Below are 21,414 nucleotides of genomic sequence, written 5' to 3'. Positions count from 1 at the left end.
AAATAAACTCAAAATGGATTAGAGACCTAAATATAAGACTGGACACTATAAAACTCTTAGAGGAAAACATAGGAAGAACACTCTTTGACATAAATCACAGCAAGATCTTTTTTGATCCACCTCCTAGAGTAATGGAAATAAAAACAAAAATAAACAAGTGGGACCTAATGAAACTTCAAAGCTTTTGCACAGCAAAGGAAACCATAAACAAGACAAAAAGACAACCCTCAGAATGGGAGAAAATATTTGCAAATGAATCAACTGACAAAGGATTAATCTCCAAAATATATAAACAGCTCATTCAGCTCAATATCAAAGAAACAAACACCCCAATCCAAAAATGGGCAGAAGACCTAAATAGACATTTCTCCAAAGAAGACATACAGACGGCCACGAAGCACATGAAAAGATGCTCAACATCACTAATTATTAGAGAAATGCAAATCAAAACTACAATGAGGTATCACCTCACTCCTGTTAGAATGGGCATCATCAGAAAATCTACAAACAACAAATGCTGGAGAGGGTGTGGAGAAAAGGGAACCCTCTTGCACTGTTGGTGGGAATGTAAATTGATACAGCCACTATGGAGAACAATATGGAGGTTCCTTAAAAAACTAAAAATAGAATTACCATATGACCCAGCAATCCCACTACTGGGCATATACCCAGAGAAAACCGTAATTCAAAAGGACACATGCACCCGAATGTTCATTGCAGCACTATTTACAATAGCCAGGTCATGGAAGCAACCTAAATGCCCATCAACAGACGAATGGATAAAGAAGTTGTGGTACATATATACAATGGAATATTACTCAGCCATAAAAAGGAACAAAATTGAGTCATTTGTTGAGACGTGGATGGATCTAGAGACTGTCATACAGAGTGAAGTAAGTCAGAAAGAGAAAAACAAATATCGTATATTAATGCATGTATGTGGAACCTAGAAAAATGGTACAGATGAGCCAGTCTGCAGGGCAGAAGTTGAGACACAGATGTATAGAATGGACATATGGACACCAAGGGGGGAAAACTGCGGTGAGGTGGGGATGGTGGTGTGCTGAATTGGGCGATTGGGATTGACATGTATACACTGATGTGTATAAAACTGATGCCTAATAAGAACCTGCAGTATAAAAAAACAAACAAACAACAAAAAAAAAAAGAAATAATTGATAAGTTGGATTTCATTAAAATTAAATACTTTGATTTTCAGAAACCATTTCAAGAGAATGAGAAGACAAATCACAGACTGGTAGAAAATACATACAAAACACATATTTGATGCAGGAGTGTTATCCAAAATATACAAAGAACCCTTAAAACTCAACAATCAAAAAATGAACAAACCAATTAAAAAATGGATGAGAGATACAGACAGCTCAATAAATAATATATACAGATGGCAAATAATGTATGATACATCCATACAATAGAATATTATTCAGTGCTAAAAAGAAATGAGCAATCAAGGCATGAAAAGACACAGAGGAGACTTAAATATCTGCATATTAGTAAGTGAAAGAAGCCAATCTGAAATGGCTACATACTGTAATATTCCAACTATGTGACATTCTGAAACTATGAAAACCGGTACACAATGACACAATGATAGAGGTAACTACAACATTCTTTAAGTTATACAAGATGTTCTGGTAACAATGGAAATTCATAGACAGGAAAAAATACAGCTTCAGACTTCTGAAGCACCCTAACTATGGCAATATGAAATATATATTAATACAAAGGAGATCTGACATAACAGATGGACTATCAAAATGAGCCATACTGGTTACTCTAAGTAGAGTGCTATAAGTGACATAACTTCCAGACTGTTTCTTCAAATTTAACTTAATTCCCACAACATTCAGAACATTTCAATAAATCTTTGTCTTCATTACTTAAATCAATCCTAATGATCAACAATTACTACAAAATCTTCCTCTCTATTGAAAATACCTAAGATAATCGGAGGAAAATCATTCAAAATACTTTATATTATCCTCTTACCATCATTCTTTATCTGAAAAGATGAAAAGAAGGGGGAAAAGATGGGCCTTTGCATCAATTTTACCTAATATTCTGCAGAATAAGATAAAAATGGCAGTCTCTTCAGACCCACCAAGCGAGGAAAAGACTGCAAACTTACAAAGACTGTTTCAGCTCTGAAAGCATAAGAGCAATTTTATCTTTTATTCATAATCAAAGTATTTTAAAAATAAGTCCACTGAAGTGGAATTCCACCACTGGACATATTAAACCAATTCCTAACTATGAAAATTGGTAAAGAGAAAGTATTACATTTTTGCCCTGTTTTTTGCATACAGGAGAACTATGGTTCATTTATGGTTGATGAGAGAAAAATCTTATTTTAAATAGAATAACAGCAGTTAATCAATGCTGAAAATATGATAGAATTAGAAAAACCACCATTCTATAGCCTTCAATGTAACAAAACTATTTAGTAAAAAGTTGTTTCAGAAATGAGGCCAAAATAACACCCTGCACTTGCTAATCTCCACAAGACAACCTATTTGCAAAATGTAGATGTTTGATGGGTCACTAACTTATTCTTGTGATCAAACATAGTATCATAAATTGCAAGAGAGCCTGATATAATGTGTCTCCTGCTGGGATGAAATGATGTAGACAGCAATACTTAGGAAGTTTAAAAAAAATCTTTAGGCCTGAATGTATTTAAAAGCCTTTTAGGGAATAAGGAAAACATTATTATAATGAAAAAAATATGTGACAAATGCAGAATTTGGATAAGATAACTGCTCTGGACACTGAAATTTAGGGGGAAAAAGGTGAAAGTAATAAATTGGATTAAAAGGAGCTAAACAGACATAAAATGTAAGAAGTAAACTTTAATTAGACCTTGATTTGAAGCAGTTAGAGAACCCATTTTTGAGACAATTGGGAAATTTTAAATTATGACTTGGATATTAGATAATATAATGTGTTCCTTTTCTGAATATAATATAATATTTGGCTATAAAGTACAAGAAGGGCCTTACTCTTAGAAAATGCATGCTTAATTCGTAGTGGGTGAAATGTCATCACGTATGTAACTTACATTCAAACAGTTCAGCAAAATACAAACACACACACACACACTATATTAAAATGTGAAGACCTGTTTAATCAGGGTGACAGTACATCTGTCACTGTATTGTTAAAAAGAAACTTGAAGTTACAGAGAAAATGCCATTCACATACACATGTAGTTTCGAATATTGAAGTCCTTGCCTTACTAATAATACAGAAATTAATGCAATTCAACAGCACAGTTTATCTACTATTATTTATCTACTGCTACTACTCAATCACAACTTTGCTCAGCATAAAACTAATCTTTAGAGGGTTTCTAAATTTTTATTATAAATTCATTCATTCAATAATCACTTACTGCAAACTATTTACTTATCTCATATACACTAACACATATATTTCATATTTTCTATTTTCAAAAAATTGGTTGGGAAACCCATAACATAAATGGGGGGTTGGAGGGGGAAGGACATACCGCTTGTATTAAAAGCCATACAGCACACTGGTTTTTCATGAGCAGGGAAATGGGCCACGATGCCATCACTGTCAGAATCCTCACTCACAAGCACCTTTACAAAAAGGAAGAAGGCAAATGGAAGTTAACCAACTACTGAGCCTGAAGATATACACAGCTACACCACTGCATCCCTGACCAAATAACATGTTTCCACTACATTTGAAGATTATTCTTGGCAATATAAGGTGAGAATGTCACTTCAGAAATAAGGAAAAGATGTAACATGTCCCCAGCAGATCAGTCATATAACCTCTAAAAACAGTTGGTTGACTTGACTGTACATGACAGAGACAATAATTTCTTGAAGCGTAGGTTCAGAAAAAAACGAAAAGCATAAAGTTAGCTATGCAGAGCTTCATCTACGAACAGGAACAAGAGTTCTTATTGTGTTACGGCCTGCTGAAAAACTCTTGGCCGTGACTGGAACAGAAGAGTGAAAAACAACATAAGTTAAATACAAACAAACAGCCATATATTAGAGGAATTATCGAAATATTTTTTACTTAAAATACAAAAGTTATGGTTTTTTGTACTTTAATCTAACTCCTAGATTTTAGATGGACACATCACTTCTTTGAAAATATTACCAAGCAAAAGTATACTGGAACAGGCAGTTTTGTATCTCAAATTTATTCCCCTTAATTTTCTTACTAAGCATATTGAAATACAATTTACATTCCATACAATTTGCCCATTGTGAGTACACTGTTCAATGATCCCTAAGGAAAAAAGTTTTAAAATAACATGTATTCATTTTACAAAGCAAGTAATTAACTCAAGAAACAAAAAAGTTTCACATATCTAATGTTGCAAAGGAAAAACCTACTGTACCAATATTGGATCATGATAGACATAAAGAATTTAATCTGAAGTAATCCAGGAAGTAGTCCTACACTGGCAAAGTTAGTTTTTCTTTTAGAGTAAAAAGCTTTACAGAGGTATAATTTACATTCCATAAAAGTCACTTATTTTATGTTTACAATTCAATGATTTTATACAGTACTACAACCATTACAACAATCCATTATATAGAAACATCTGATTTGTCACCCTTTCCTATCTTAATGCTTTAATCTTCTTGCCTTGTTGTTCTGGCTAGAACCTGCTATTCAGTTAAGCTGCAGACTGATCATTTTTCTGTCTGTAGATTTTTTTCATTACCACTTAAACCATTTTGAAGTATTCACTTCAGTTCTGTTAAGTATACTCATATTGTTATCTAACAGATTTCTAGAACTTTTTCATCTTGCAAAACTTAAATTCTATACCCACTAAACACTAATTCTTCCTCTTCCCTCCTCCCATCCTTAGTAACCACCTTTTAATTTTGTTTCCATGATTTTGACTACTTTAGATATTCAAAATAAAAGGAATAATTTAGTATTTGTACTTTTGTGACTAGCTATTTCCCTTAGCACAATGTCCTCAAGGTTTATCCACATTGTAACATGTAAAAAGATTTCCTTCTTTCCTAAGGCTGTGCAATATTATTACATTGTATGTATATACCACATTTCTCTTTATCCATTTATCTGGCAATGGACATTTGGATTGCTTCCACCTCCCGGGTACCGTGAATAACACTGCAAAGAACAGGAGTGTGTAAATATCTCTTCAAGATCCTGATTTGAATTATTCTGCATATAAATGCCGAAGTGGGATTACTGGATCACATGGTAATTCTATTTTTAATTTTTTGAGAAACTTTCATACTGATTTCCATAATGGCTGCATCATTTTACATTCCCACCAAAAGTTCACAAGGGTTCCAACTTCTCCCCATCTTCTGACAACACTGTTAAATTCTGTTCTGTTGATAGTGGTCATCCTGATAGGTAGGAGGTGATATTTCACCGTGTTTTTGATTTGCTAATGATTAGTGATGTTGAGCATCTTTTCATATGCTTATTGGACATCCCTACATCTTCTTTGGAGAAGTTTCTATTCAAGTCCTATGTCCATTTGTTAATCGGGTTATTTTTTTATTATTATTATTGTTGAGTTGTAGAAACTCCTTATTCATACTATATATTAATTCCTTATCAGCCATATGATTTACAATGCTTTTCTCCCACTCCATAGGGTGACTTTTCATTTGGTTGATTTTTTCCATTTAGACACAGAAGTTTTAAAGTTTGATGTAGCTCCATTTATCTATTTTTTATTTTGTTACCTGTGCTTTTGGTTTAATATCTAAGAAATCATTGCCTGATCCAATGTCCTAAAGATTTTCTCCTATGTTTTCTTGTAGGAGTTTAATAGTTTCCAGTCTAATGGTTGGGTCTATAATCTATAACCATTTTTGTATATGGAATAAGGTAAGGGTCCAACTTCATTCTTTTCCATGTAGCTATCCAGTTTTCCGAACTCACTTGTTGAAGAGACTGCCATTTCCCCACTGTGAGCTTTTTCCAACCTTGTCAAAAATCTTTCGGACGCATATGCATGGTCTTATTTCTGCACTCTCTATTCTGTTCCATTGGTCTACATATCTATCTTTACGCCAGTATCACATCATCTTAATTACCATTGCTTTGCAATAGGATTTGAAATGAGGCAGAGTTGTGTTGTTTTTCTTTTTCCAAGATTGTTTCGGCTTTTCAGGGTCCCTTCAGATTCCATAAGAATATTAGGATTGTTTTTTCTATTACTGCCACAAAATGCCATAGAGATTTTGATAGGTATTGCATTTAATATCACATTAGGTGCTATGGATATTTTAACAACATTGTCTTCAAATCCACAAGCACGAGATGTTTTTCCCACTTTTTGTATCTTCTTTCACTTCTTTTAACAATGTATTATAGTTTTCAGTGTACAAGTCTTTCACCTCCTTGTTTTCGTTTATCCCTAAGAGTTTGTTTTCTTAAAAAAAAAATCAACAAAATTGACAGCCCTTAATTAGACTAACAAAAAAAGAGAGAAAATTCAAATAGCTAAAATTAGAAATGATTAGTAACGTATTGTTTAGCCTCCATGTGTTTGTATTTTTTACATTTTTTTCCCCGTAATTGATTTCTAATCTCATAGCATTGTGGTCAGAAAAGATGCTTGATATGACTTCAGTTTTCTTAAATTTACTGAGGCTTGATTTGTGACCCAAGAAGTGATCTATCCTGGAGAATGTTTCATGCGCACTTGAGAAGAAAGTATAATCTGCTGTTTTTTGGACTGAATGTCCTATATATATCAATTAAATCTATCTGGTCTATTGTGTCATTTAAAGCTTGTGTATCCTTATTAATTTTCTGTTTGGATGATCTGTCCATTGGTGTAAGTGAGGTTTTAAAGTCCCCCACTATTATTGTGTTACTATAGATTTCCTCTTTTAGAGCTGTTAGCAGTTGCCTATGTATTGAGGCGCTCCTATGTTGGGTACATATATATTTATAATTGTTATATCTTCTTCTTGGATTGATCCCTTGATCATTATGTAGTGTCCTTCCTTGTCTCTTGTAACATTCTTTATTTTAAAGTCTATTTTACCTGATATGAGTATTGCTACTCCAGCTTTCTTTTGATTTCCATTTGCATGGAATATCTTTTTCCATCCCCTCCCTTTCAGAATGGCCATCATCAAAAAATCAATAAATGCTGGAGAGGGTGTGGAGAAAAGGGAACCCTCTTGCACTGTTGGTGGGAATGTAAATTGATACAGCCACTATGGAGAACAGTATGGAGGTTCCTTAAAAAACTAAAAATCGAATTACCATATGACCTAGCAATCCCACTACTGTGCATATACCCAGAGAAAAGCATAATTCAAAAAGACACATGCACCCCAATGTTCACTGCAGCACTATTTACAATAGCCAGGTCATGGGAGCAACCTAAATGCCCATCGACAGACGAATGGATAAAGAAGATGTGGTACATATATACAATGGAATATTACTCAGCCATAAAAGGGAACAAAATTGGGTCATTTGTAGAGACATGGATAGATCTAGAGACTGTCATACAGAGTGAAGTAAGTCAGAAAGAGAAAAACAAATATCATATATTAATGCATATATGTGGAACCTAGAAAAATGGTACAGATGAACCGGTTTGCAGGGCAGAAATAGAGACACAGATGCAGAGAACGTATGGACACCAAGGGGGGAAAGTGGCAGGGGTTTGTGTGTGTGTGTGTGTGTGTGTGTGTGACGAATTGGGAGATTGGGATTGACATATATACACTAATATATATAAAATGGATAACTAATAAGAACCTGCTGTATAAAAAAATAAATAAAATTCAAAAATTCAAAAAAATAAAAATAAAAATAAAATTAGAAATGAAACAAGAGCCATTAAAACTGATGTCACAGAAATAAAAAGGATTATAAGATATATCTATGAGGCCCTCATTGTCCTGAGACCAAAACAAGAGAAAGACAGAAAGAAAACTACAAATCAATATCCCTGATGAATAATGATGCAAAAATCTAAAAGAAAACAGGATCAAACCAAATTCAACACATTAAAAGGACCATACACCAAGAAAAGTGAGACTTATACTTGGAACGTAAGGATGGTTCAACATACAAAAATCAATTAATGTAATATACCACATTAACAAACTGAAGAACAAAAGATGATTGATTGATCATCTCAATCAATGCAGAAAAAGAATTTGACAAAATTCAACCACTTTCATGATAAAAACACTCAACAAACTAGGAATACATGGAAACTACCTCAATACAATAAAAGTTACATATGCAGAGTCCAAAGCTAATATTACACACAATGGGCAAGACTGAAAGCTTTTCCTCTAAGATCAGTAAAAAGGCAAGGATGCCAACACTCAGTACTACTATTCAACACAGTACTATAAGGTCTAGCCATAGCAACCAGACCAAAAGGGGGGGAAAAAAAGAAAAAGAAAAGGATTACAAGGCATACAAATTGGAAAAGAAAGAAAATTATCTCTCTAATAGATTTTACAGATTACACACACACATACACACAAAAAAAAATTCAACAAAGTTGCAGGATATAAAATTAACACTCACCATCAGTTTCGTTTCTATACACTAACAAAGACCAAATTAAAAAGGAAATTAAGAAAACAATCCCATTTGCTATATCATCAGATTTATCAACTTTGTTAATCTTTTCAAAGAACCAGTTTTGGATTCTCCCCATCATTTCACTGTTTGTTATTTTGTTGACTCCTGGTAATATTTCTATTATTTACTTCATTTGTCTTGCTTTGGTTATAATTTGCTGTTTTTGAAATCTCTTAATGGAGAGCTAAGATTATTAATTTAGGACCACTTTTCTTTTCTACTATAACCATTTAAAGCTGTAATTTTCCCATTATTCAATAATATAGCTGCAATTATAATTTCTGATATGTTCTATTTCTATGTTCATTGCATTCAAAATATTTTCTAATTTCCTTGAGACTCCTTCATTTCATAATTTCATTCTATTACTGATTTCCATTCTTTAGATTTGCTTTATGGTCAATCATATGGTCTATCTTGGAAAGTGTTCCAGATGTTCTTGAAAACAAACTTACGTTTGTAGGTTTTGGGGGAAGATTTAGGTCATGTTGGTTGACAGTCTTAATCAAGTCTTCTAAATCTTTAAAAATTTTCTTTATAGCTTTTCCATCAATTATTGAAAGCACAGTATTTAAATCTCAAACTGTAAATGTTAGCTAGAATTTCTTCTTTCAATCTGTCAGATTTTGTTTAATGCTTGCTGCACTATGTTATTAGGTGTTTACACATTATTAATTGTTTTATCTACCTATTACATTGACCCTCTTATCATTATGAAACATCCCTCCTTTTCTCTGGCAATATTTCTTGACTTAAAGTCTTTTATCGGATATTAATATAGCCATTCCAATTCTATTATGGTTATTGTTTGCATGGTACATTTCTTCCATCCTTTTACTTCAACCAATTATGTCTTTGAATCTAAAGTGATTCTGGTCTGACAATCACTGTCTTTTAACTTGAGTCCATTTATAGTTAATATAATTACACACATAATTGGATTTAGGTCTGCCATTTTCCATTTATTTTTATGTCTCAGGTGTTTGTTGTTGCTCTGATCCTCTTCCTTTGTGTTAAACAATTATTTTTAATGTTTACTATTTTTATCTTCTGTTAATTCTTTGGATTAATTTCTTAAGTGGTTACTGTACAGGCTATAAGGTGCTGTATAGACAACAAAATTACATGTTAATTCCACACTTAATTGCAATAAATTATAGCTCCTTGCTCCAATATAGCTCCATTTCCTCCCCATTCCATTGTGCTATTATTATCATGGGAACTATCAACTGAGAAACATCATTATTCCCTAAAACAATCTTCCAATTACATATATGTTGATATGTTTAATGTTGCCCCAAAGGTCTCTGAGACTCTTTTTTTTTTTTTTAACTTTTTATTTTCTATTGGATATAGCAGATTAACAATGTTGTATTAGTTTCAGGTGTACAGCAAAGTGATTCAGTTATACATATACATGTATCTATTACTTTTCAAATTCTTCTCCCATTTAGGTTGTTACATAATATTAAACAGAGCTCCCTGTGCTATACAGTAGGTCCTTGTTGGTTATCCATATTAAATATAGCAGTGTGTACAGGTCAATCCCAAACTCCCTAACTATCCCTCCCCCCGACACTTCCCCCGTGGTAACCATAAGTTCACCATAAGTTCATTCTCTAAGTCTGCAAGTCTGTGTCTGTTTTGTAAATAAATTCATCTGTATCATTTTTTTTTTAGCTTCCACATATAAGCAATATCATACGATGTTTCTCCTTCTCTGACTTACTTCACTCAGTATGACAATTCTGTCCAGTAATGTACTTATTTTCTGGGAAAAAGATTTGCTTATCTCTTCACTTCATCATAGCTGGGAGTCATTCCCCAATTACCACAAAATTCATACACACAAATCACCCCATATAAGTGGATAATGCTTAGTAAATTTATACAGTTGTATAACCATTACCACATTCTAGATTTAGAATACTTCCAACACCCCCAAAATTTCTTCATGACTTTAGAACACCAACCACAAGTCCCAGACAATCCCTAGTGTATATTTCATCTCATTTGCCTTTTCTAAAATTTTTCAAAATATTTCAAATAAGTAGAATCATGCGATTTATCTTCCATTTCTTTCTAAATGTATAATTTTTTTGTTCAACCATATTGTTTCAGGTGTCATTCATTTCTTTGTATTGCTTACGTGTATTCCACTCTATGGAGGGACCACAACATGTGGGTTCACCAAACAATTCTTGGCAATTTGGATTATTTCCAATTGATTGCTATTATGCATAATGCTGCTATGAATATCTGCATACACATCTCTTTTGTGAAACATGTTTTTATTTCTCTTTGGGAGATACCTAGAAGTGGATTTGCTCAGTCATATGGTAAATATATACTGAACTTTTTAAGAAACAGGAAAAACTGTTTTCCAAAGTATAGATACTTTCATATGTCCACCAGTAAAGTATAAGGTTTCATCTCTCCACATCCTTTTCAACAGTTTGTACTGTATGTCTTTTTAATGAAGGGCAATCTATTGGAGACAGAAATTAGAATGGTGGTCAACAGGGAGTGTGAGAACAGGGGGATGGGGAGTTACTGTTTAATGGGTACAGATGATGAAAAGTTCTGGACATGGATAATGGCAATGGTTGTACAACACTGTGAATGTACTTAATATCACTGAATTGTAAACTTAAAAATGGCTGAATGGCAAATTTTATGTTATATATATTTTACCACAAGTGGGGGGAAACATGGGTTATAAATTATTTCTCTCATCTCTCTTTTCCATTCTTCCATTTGACTTTCAAAAATGTTAGGTAAGGAAAACAAGAAAAAGAAAAGAAGTCTTATAGGAGCAGTCTCCAGGAAAGTGTGTTAAACCAACTCTGCTAAATAAGTGATAGATTGCTTTAGGATATATGGTATATACACAAAGTTGTGCAACCATTATGACAATCAAATTTAGAACACTTTCATCACCCAAAAGAAACTTCATAACCATTAACAGTCACTCCCCACCTGATTCCCTCCAAACTCCAAGCCCTAGGCAACCAATCTATTTTCTCTCTATGTAGATTTCCCTATTCTGGATATTTCATATAAATAGATTCATACAATATGTGTTCTTTTGCGACTGGCTTCTTCCACTAAGCATAAGATTTTCAAGGTTCATTCATTTTGTAGCATGAATCACTACTTCATTTCTTCTTATTGCTAAATAATATTACACTGTATGTATATACCACATTTTATTTAACCATCCATTAATCAGTTGATGTACATTTGGGCTGCTCCTATTTTTTGGCTACTACGAATAATGCTGCTACAAACATTCATGTACAAGTTTTTACATGAAAATATATTTTCATTTCTTTTGGTTATATATCTCCTAAGAGCAAATCTCTTCAGAGGTAAATTGCTGAGTCAAATGGTAACTCTTTTTCCAAAGCAGCTGTACAATTTTACGTTCCTCACCAGCAATGTACCAGGGCTCTCATTTCTGCTTACTGGCCACTGGCATATCATATTTGGAAAGATGTCTATTCAAATCCTTTGCTCATTTTAAAATAAGGCTATTTATCTTTTTATTATCCAGTTATAGGAGTTCTTTCAATATTCTGGATACACACACAAATGAATGCAAGTAAAACAAATGGTGAGAGCTGAATATGGTCTGTAGCCTAGTTAAAAGTAAAGTGCCATCATCAATATCCTGGTTTTGATATTTTACAACAGTTATATAAGATGTCACGGTTTAGGGAAAGTATCTGCAACTTACTGTGAGTCTACAATTATTTCAAAATTAAAAGTTAAAAATGTAGAGCAGGGACTTCCCCGGTGGTCCAGTGGCTAAGACTCCGCGCTCCCAATGCAGGGGGCCTGGGTTTGATCCCTGGTCAGGGAACTAGATCCCACATGCTGCAACTAAAGATCCTGTGTGCCACAACTAAAACAAGATCCCGCATGCCACAACTAATAAAAGATCCCACATGCCACAACTAAAAAGATCCTGCAATGCCACAACTAAAAAGATCCCGCATGCCAGGCACAGCCAAATAAATAATAAATAAATAAAGATATTCTTTTAAAAGAGTATTAAAAAAATGTAGAGTATACTGCAAGCTTTTTGATTTATTTCATGCTGATAGATGACAAGTGGTATCTTAGGGTAGTTTTGTCTTTCTCTTATAACAAGTCAAGTCTAAAGATTTTACACCATTTGTAAGTATTTTATTTTTTCATTGAAATATGTTGTCCTTTGCCCATTTTTCTATTTTAACTCAATCTTATGATTCCCTTTCCTTTCATATATTATAACCCTATACCTCTCTTTCCAATACAATTAGCATTGAGTACTCTACTTGATGGTACTAATACAGAAGCCATCCAGCAAAAAGGCTCATTAATCTTGGTGAATACCAAAACCTCATGCCACTATATAGGATTCTTTGAACCTTCTCTTTATGAACTTCACAAATATAACAACCAGATACTTTTGTACAGATTCTCTCCACTGCATCATCATCTTGCCTAAAATATCAATACCAAATCAATACCAGCGATATCCCAATACAGTTGTCCTGAGACATGTAATTTTTACTCACTACTTAACTAAGCAGGCTAAACCCCCAAGTATATGTAGCAACGACTTGAGTTTATTAAAACAAAGCAAAGCAAGGTGGATACACGGTGGATAAGGCTTTATCATGTGAACAAAAAGATAGACAAACACCACAGGAACCAACAAATTACTATGAATAACACTTGTATTTGCACTCAGGGCAAGAAATAGCTCTAGTTTATGCTATCATTCTGGAGCGTTTTTCTTTGATTAGAGACTTTGCCACCTTGTTAACTGAAATTATATAAATTTATAAAGGCAAATTATACCGCTTAACTTATCCTAGCCACAAAATGCTTTTAAATAAAACATGAAAGTAACACAGACAAAAATGGACAAAGTCAAGCAAATACATTCCCCTTTGATGCAGGTACCATACAGTGATCCTGTCACCATCAAATCAAACTAATCAACTCAGCATCAGAAAAATGGTGAATCAAATTTTATACACTATCCCTGTAAACATGAAAATGTCTTTATGAAAGGCTCAATGGATTTAAACAGCAAAACTGCACATAATGTCAACTTTAGTTCCTGATATGTAAAGGGACAAGAAGAAACACTACAGCTAAGGTCAAACATCAGTGGGAAAGGGCTAAAAGTGATAAATCCATGACATTAACCACTGCAGTCTTTCTAATACAATCCAGCATAACCTAAAAACAGCTTTGTACTTCAACTGAACTATTTATCAGAGAGAAAAATGTCTTCCTGACAAAAAACAGATTCACATTAATAAAAGAAAAGAAGACAGTATTATATTGAGGAAATCTTATTGATTAAAAAAATATTTATAATTCCTTAAAAATGCACATAGCAACTTATTAATTTCCTGTCTTTTAATAGAATTTTTAAATCAATCAAAATTGCAGAATATGTTATAAGTAGGAATGAAAAGAGATTATGCTCCCAACAAATAATAGAAAAGATAAAACTTTTCAGGTTGAGCAACACTTTCACTTTTTTAACTTTTAAAAGCTAACATTTCTATGATTCTTATTTCCTAATGAACAACTTTACTTGTTTCCAGGGTTAACAATGCACTTATCACAGAAAAATGAACTTTTGTACAATCTACTGTTCACTTCCATATTCCAAATGTGAGAATTCCAATTTAAAGTTATAAAAAGTTAACAAAGAACTAGGGGAAAAAAACCCCCAAACAAACCACATGTGAAAACACAAGACCTAATGCTATGCTTTTCGTATAAATTACTTTAAATTTTTCTTTTTACTCATTACATAAATTAATGAGTTATAGCTCTATTTCATCAAAAATAATGAGATAACATTTTCAACTTTTAAATTACCACAAATCAGTCTGTCAACAAATGCTAGATGCTTAACAGATTTAAAGCTACTCACCAAACTAGACAGTGTTGAGGAGGGTTGTTACTACTTAGTAAATGTGGGTGGCCTTGGAGGTGAATTAATTAAGAATCAAAGGACAAAAGAAAATATTTTTTACTTTAATACTCATAAAACATTAAGGGTTTATATATTTTATTCCAATTTAAAAAGAGAACATCTGTATGTGTCTATCAACTTGAGCTAATTAACACAACTTAAAAAAAAAAGTCATTACAGTCAACTGAGAAGTTTGCTAGCACTTCATTAAAACGAGTTTTAAACAGGAATACAAGTCTGTAACATATCTGGTTAACCACAAAGTTAAGATGGGAAAGGCAGAGAATTATATTATTCAGATTTTAAATAAAATATAATAGCCAGATTCAATAACCCAGAAATTCAAAGATTTTTTTGGGTGTTTTAATTGCAGCACAGTCCATATTTTTTTGAAATGCCACTTGATCTTACTATAGGAATTAGTATATGAGTACCAGACAAATGTAATCTTTCATCAAGATGTAGAACCACATATACTAGAAGCAGATTTTCTCAAAAGAACATGCAATATTTAGGGTTAATATTTTAATGGCTCACATAATTGTGTTCTGAAAATGGAATTAAATATAAATTCTATATAAAATTAAAATAATTTCTATTTCCAAATCTTGCTCTACTCCTATCTCATTCTAGTAATCAGGTTTACATTGTGTATTTATAGCAAGGATCACAAACCATGAAAATTACCTTCCTTTCAGAAATGTATTTTAAAATTCATGACTATGATTCAAAAGAAAATACTGTCTATGAATGCATGAGGGAGAAAAACAAAACCCAACTGGTTTCTTTCTAGCAAGACTTACATAAGCATAACGTATTTCTCCATGTTTATAATCACTCCTAAATGTTTCTGAACATAGGCTGTAAAAATCTGTTTTATGTGAAGATATAAGATCTTATAATAAGTTATTACCATTTATATATTCTAATATACTCTTTGAGATTTTTTGTATTTTTTCATATTTATAAGGAAGTATCTGTAATAAAATGTGTAATAAAATTTATTAATATTATTGTCATTTATTACCATCATAATTAGTCATAATTAGTCTAAGTTATAACAAGTGTCATTAAAAAAAAAGAAACAGTACTAAACAGTATAAAAGAGATATATAATTATTTATTTATGGAACAAATGTCCTGATGAAGAGATAGCAAGAGAATTCTATAGAACCTCAATTTTACCTTCCGGTTTGATACGTTAACGATGTCTGAAATAATAGGTTTTAACATGTTACTCATCATTTTTTAAACGGGTCTACACCATTTATAGTTTTTATAAAACATTGGCTATATTCCCTGTGTTGTACAATAATTACTCATCATTTTTTGAAAAAAACAAAATTCTAACCTGAGATAACCTTAATTTTCTACAATTCCAAATTAACACATCTCCAAATATATTTTGTATGGTCTTGATCCCAAATGATATTCTTAGTCACTCCATCCTCTGCACCAAAAGGAACATTACATGCATCACATGTTCTTACCTGGCCCTCTCCAACTGTCTCAGTGTCGATTACTGTGATGATGCCTGGGACCAGAGGACTCCGCCTTGAATTACTGTGGATGGCAACATCATCTTCTGTCACACCTGAAGGCAGCGTGCCTGTCAGCTGAGTCACCACCTTCCCAACCATTGTCAGGCCAGTTTTCAATGTCTATACAATGAAAGGTAAAATGTATGACTTCACATCAGTATTTGGATTCTAAATAGAAATACATGTTCTGTTAATTCACATTAAATTCTTTATTCTCTAACAAGCTTATATGCAGCAGTGCACTGTCACAGAAATTCAGTCTGATTTTTATACGATCTTAAATTTTAGTTAGAAAATTGGTATTAGCTTGAGTGAATGGTATCAGTAGATTCCCCAAAGCCAGCATGGTGAGAATAAAGCTATAGGTAAATAATTAAAGAGTTTGTTTCACATGAGGATACAATTATACTTTTATTAACAATATTTATTTTTCCCCTCTCCTCAATGCGTATAACTTAAAATATGTGAAATATTAAGAAGTAGCAACTATGTGATATTCTATTTTTTAAACAGTATAAATCTAATATTGAGTCAACCTTTTAGCAGGAAAAAGACTGAGATACTGGTTGAATCCATATGTGAAAACAACTTTGATTCCAAATTAAATCTATAATATGATGTTATATAATATTGTACATCAAGATTTGGCATGTAGAAAATACAGTCTCCATCTAAGATACTTTTACTTGATGAATGGAATGTCATATAAAATTAACCAAGAAGGTTCTTTTCTCTCTGATAACAGAAAACAATTTAATGTAATGCTCCTAATATATTATTTCAATTAAAGACAACTTAAGACGTTTCAGAATTACATTTTAGTTCCATTTCATTCAAAACAAAGAGATGAAACTAACTCATGGGCATGTTTTCTTTTATGTGAATCTCATCTGATTATTCTCATAACCATTAACAAACAATCACGTTAAGTAACGGGGTTTTTTCTTTTTGTCCGAAAGGGAAGAAAGTGAAAACAAAGAGAAAATTATGTGATTCATAAACACATTAACATATCTAATCATTAGAGCCAAAATAAGTTGTCTAGATTACATGGACATATCAAAAATTATGTATGATACAATAGACACATATCTTCATACTGTGAGGAAAAGTTTTTATTAAAATACTTCAAATTAGTCTTCAATACCGTGACTTGCTCTTTTTAAAATAATTATGGACCTATATTCTGGCATATGCTATAGCTAAATTTTAAAATGTATATTATATATACAGCATTTCAAATATTAATTTATAAATTGTAGGCAAAAAAGGTTGTTTATAAAGGCTTAAATGTAATTTAAACAACAACCAGATGGAACTAAAAAAAAGGAAACATACATAATATACGTATTATTTTACTGTAGCTATGTTCCATGGAAACTTGATTATGAACTCAGAAATGGTTAAGGCTCTTTAACAAAAATGATCTGGATAGATCTCCTCAAACACCTCTACTCTTTATAGAAGAGAAAACTGAGGCTACAGGGGTTAAAGAAAACGGCAGCTCAAACAGCCAGCCAATGACAAAGCCAGAACTCAAAACTAGGACTATCTCCAAACCACTATCCAGTATTGCCTTGTAATCTATTCCTGTTACTACCTGTGATCTCACACACTTCATGAATTCAGAACACAAATGCATACTGGGAAGGAAAAATGAAAACCGTGATAGTGTATCCTAATAAATACTTAAATAAAATAACCAGCAAAGCCATTTGCTGAATTCAAGCAAAATGATATAACTTACAGCTGACTGCAACCAAGAAAAAGCCACAAATCAATTGTAACTGTTTTGTTTAGTGCTAAAAACTCAAACTGCAGTGATTATAAAACACATTAGTGCTCCTCAATTAGCAGCCAAACATTTGTTTCAATAATTCACAAGAAATGACTTACACAAAGTCTGTTAGAGTGTTGTCAAGAAAGCCTCTGAAGGACCAACAAAACCAGGCACCACAGTATATTGATGTCAAAAGCGGGCCAGGAAGCCTGATTAACCTCTGAGATGCTTCAGCTGAAGTACTTACTCCATTAATGCTAATGGAGATGCTCCCACTTAAACGGCGCTATCCCTTTATCAAAGGAATGCCTTTCAGGTTTAAAGTCTTTAATTGTTTATCCTCCCTGTTTGCCCTTGAGCTTATTATTTCATGCTCTTATACCAATGAAAAGGAATAAAAGTAAAATAACTGGAGCACACAGAAAGTGGAAGTAATGTACCAAAGCACACCACAAGATAATAAAGGGAAAAGTTAATACAAGAGAACTAGGAAAAAAACTCCAGAAAGAGGGGAAAAACAGAGTAGTATATTTCAGAGTTAAAGGCTAATATTACAGAAAGAGTTAATGATGCTTCTCACCAAAAAAAAAACAAAAAACAAAAACTTAGGACTATTGGTTGGGTCTTCTTATCAGTGGACAAAAAATTAAACCCAAAATTTAACAGTCATCAAATCTGTACTTTGTATAGTAAGTAACATGACAGTACTATCTATTATAGCTCATTAACTTTCAAAATAAGGTCTAAGGCAGGGTGTGAGAGAGGGGTGCTGGAAGCTTTCTACATTAGTAAAGACCTTTGCCTTTAGAAGAAATTTGTTTCCATGTTAGGGTCATATCAGCGACCACTAGTGTCCTCACAATCTGAAGAATATTACAAGAATATTCACATAACTAATCTGTACTGTAAAGTGCTGAACATAAGACTATAACGAATGTGTCAGATAATCTACTGTGACCAAAAATTCAAATGAGCATGGTTCTTATTCTGTTCTGTTGCAGACAGATTTGCCAAAGGGTCACTAGTCATCTTTAACCTTTCTCAGGCCATATCAGGTGTCCTCCCTATCCATTAGGACTAATGGTGCTGCTTTCACAAAAGCTGTTAGTTGTCATTAAGAAGTTATCAGATAACAGGAGAAAACAGAGGCATTTTTATTAAATCAATTTACAACGCTGGGGTTAAAAAACATTAAAAGGAAAAATCAAATAGAGCAGTTATAAGGTAACTAGAATGTATGGACCAAGATATAATAAATATTTCAAAATAATCCAATTTGAACAATTTCAATATTAAACTTCTTCCTTTAACACGAACTCAGAGAATTTTTCACTATTATATTCTTTATAAGGAAAGCCAAATTATTTGGAAAGATGAATTTTAAGTGCTATTTGAAAATCCAGGAAAAAAAAAGATTATTTCCTCTAAGGAGATACAAACACATATACAATTAATGTAATTTATACTTACAATTGTAATGTAAGACATAAAAGAGAATTAAAAATTTAATAATTAATCCTTCTATATAACAAAGTGGTTAACCTATATGAAGCCACATGAGCTGTCGTCAGAGGGAGAACAATATTAATGATTACTCTGTCAAAGGAAGTGTAGCATTCTTTTTTTCTTTCCAAATTCATTATTTCATTTATTCCATTATTGAATTCATTTATTGACTGCTACATATTGGGTTTACAGAAATGAACAAAATATAGTCCCCGACCTCAAGGAATTCACAATCTAGTGGGAGAGACTAATAAATTGACAATCATCAACAGTTATACACACACACATATGTTACCAAAACAAGTTCATCTTGCCCAACACACAGCAAGCCAAAAAGCTGAGACATCGAGGTGTGTAGCAAAGAGAAGTTTTCTTCACAATATAGCCAAGCAAGAAGACAGAACAAATCTCAAATGCACCTCCCTGAAGGCAAGGGGCTCAGGGTATTTATGTGATTAAGAATAAAGAAGCAAGGTGGTCTGAGGTGTGGGGAGTGTGGGAAGCGTGGGGGGAAATGATTGGGAAAAAATGTACAGGCATAACGAAGCTACAGATCTCTGCACGTTCAAAAGGTCATGGAGCAGACCCTTGCACAGGCCCAGGTGAAGGGTAGGTGGCCCCATCCAGACTTTTTTTCTTTTTCAATAAAAGTGTTTCTTTCATTTTTTTAACTTTATTTTTTTATACAGCTGGTTCTTATTAGTTATCTATTTTATACATATCAGTGTATACATGTCAATCCCAATCTCTCAATTCACATCACCACCTCCCCACCCCCACTATCCCCGCTTGGTGTCCATATGTTTTTTCTCTACATCTGTGTCACTATTTCTGCCTTGCAAACTGGTTCGTTTGTACCATTTTTCTAGATTCCACATATATGCATTAATATACGATATTTGTTTTTCTCTTTCTGACTTACTTCACTCTGTATGACAGTCTCTAGATCCATCCACGTCTCTACAAATGACCCACTTTCGTTCCTTTTTATGGCTGAGTAATATTCCATTGTATATATGTACCACAACTTCTTTATCCATTCGTCTGTTGATGGGCATTTAGGTTGCTTCCATGACCTGGCTATTGTAAATAGTGCTGCAGTGAACATTGGGGTGCATGTGTCTTTTTGAATTATGGTTTTCTCTGGGTATATGCCCAGTAGTGGGATTGCGGGGTCATATAGTAATTCTATTTTTAGTTTTTGAAGGAACCTCCATACTGTTCTCCATAGTGGCTGTATCAATTTACATTCCCACCAACAGTGCAAGAGGGTTCCCTTTTCTCCACACCCTCTCCAGCATTTGTTGTTTGTAGACTTTCTGATGATGCCCATTCTAACTGGTGTGAGGTGATACCTCATTGTAGTTCTGATTTGCATTTCTCTAATAATTAGTGATGTTGAGCAGCTTTTCAAGTGCCTCTTGGCCGTCTGTATGTATTCTTTGGAGAAATGTCTATTTAGGTCTTCTGCCCATTTTTTGATTGGGTTGTTTGTTTTTTTAATATTGAGCTGCATGAGCTGTTTACATATTTCAGAGATTAATCCTTTGTCTACTGATTCATTTGCAAATATTTTCTCACATTCTGAGGGTTGTTTTTTCATATTGTTTATAGTTTCCTTTGCTGTGCAAAAACTTGTAAGTTTCATTAGGTCTGTTTGTTCATTTCCATTGTTTATTTTTGTTTTTATTTCCATTACTCGAGGCAGTGGGTCAAAAAAGATCTTCCTGTGATTTATGTCAGAGTGTTCTTCCTATGTTTTCCTCTGAGAGTTTTATAGTGTCCGGTCTTACATTTAGGTCTTTAATCCATTTGGAGTTTATTTTTGTGTATGGTGTTAGGTTAGTGTTCCAATTTCATTCTTTTACATGTAGCTGTCCAGTTTTCCCAGCACCACTTATTGAAGAGACTGTCTTTTCTCTATTGTATATCCTTGCCTCCTTTACTGAAGATAAGGTGACCATACG

The 21,414-nt window shown here is 33.1% G+C and overlaps 1 protein-coding gene across 5 annotated transcripts in view; it reads right to left on the bottom strand.

Moving 5' to 3' along the window:
* Positions 1-21,414, bottom strand: part of BCAS3 (BCAS3 microtubule associated cell migration factor) — a 577,971-nt gene that overhangs the window by 403,784 nt on the left and 152,773 nt on the right. For all 5 annotated transcript variants that reach the window (XM_057536260.1, XM_007190268.2, XM_057536261.1 and 2 more), the window contains exons 12-13: positions 16,111-16,281; positions 3,533-3,626 (exon numbers count right to left, since the gene is read on the bottom strand). In XM_057536260.1, coding sequence (XP_057392243.1) covers positions 3,533-3,626; positions 16,111-16,281 — 265 coding nt within the window. The remainder of the gene's footprint in view (positions 1-3,532; positions 3,627-16,110; positions 16,282-21,414) is intronic.

This window comes from Balaenoptera acutorostrata, chromosome 20 (genome assembly GCF_949987535.1).
Source record: "Balaenoptera acutorostrata chromosome 20, mBalAcu1.1, whole genome shotgun sequence".
NCBI classification, from domain to species: Eukaryota; Metazoa; Chordata; class Mammalia; order Artiodactyla; family Balaenopteridae; genus Balaenoptera; species Balaenoptera acutorostrata.
Note: the sequence above shows the minus strand (reverse complement) of the source record. Positions and strands in the feature narration are given on the sequence as shown.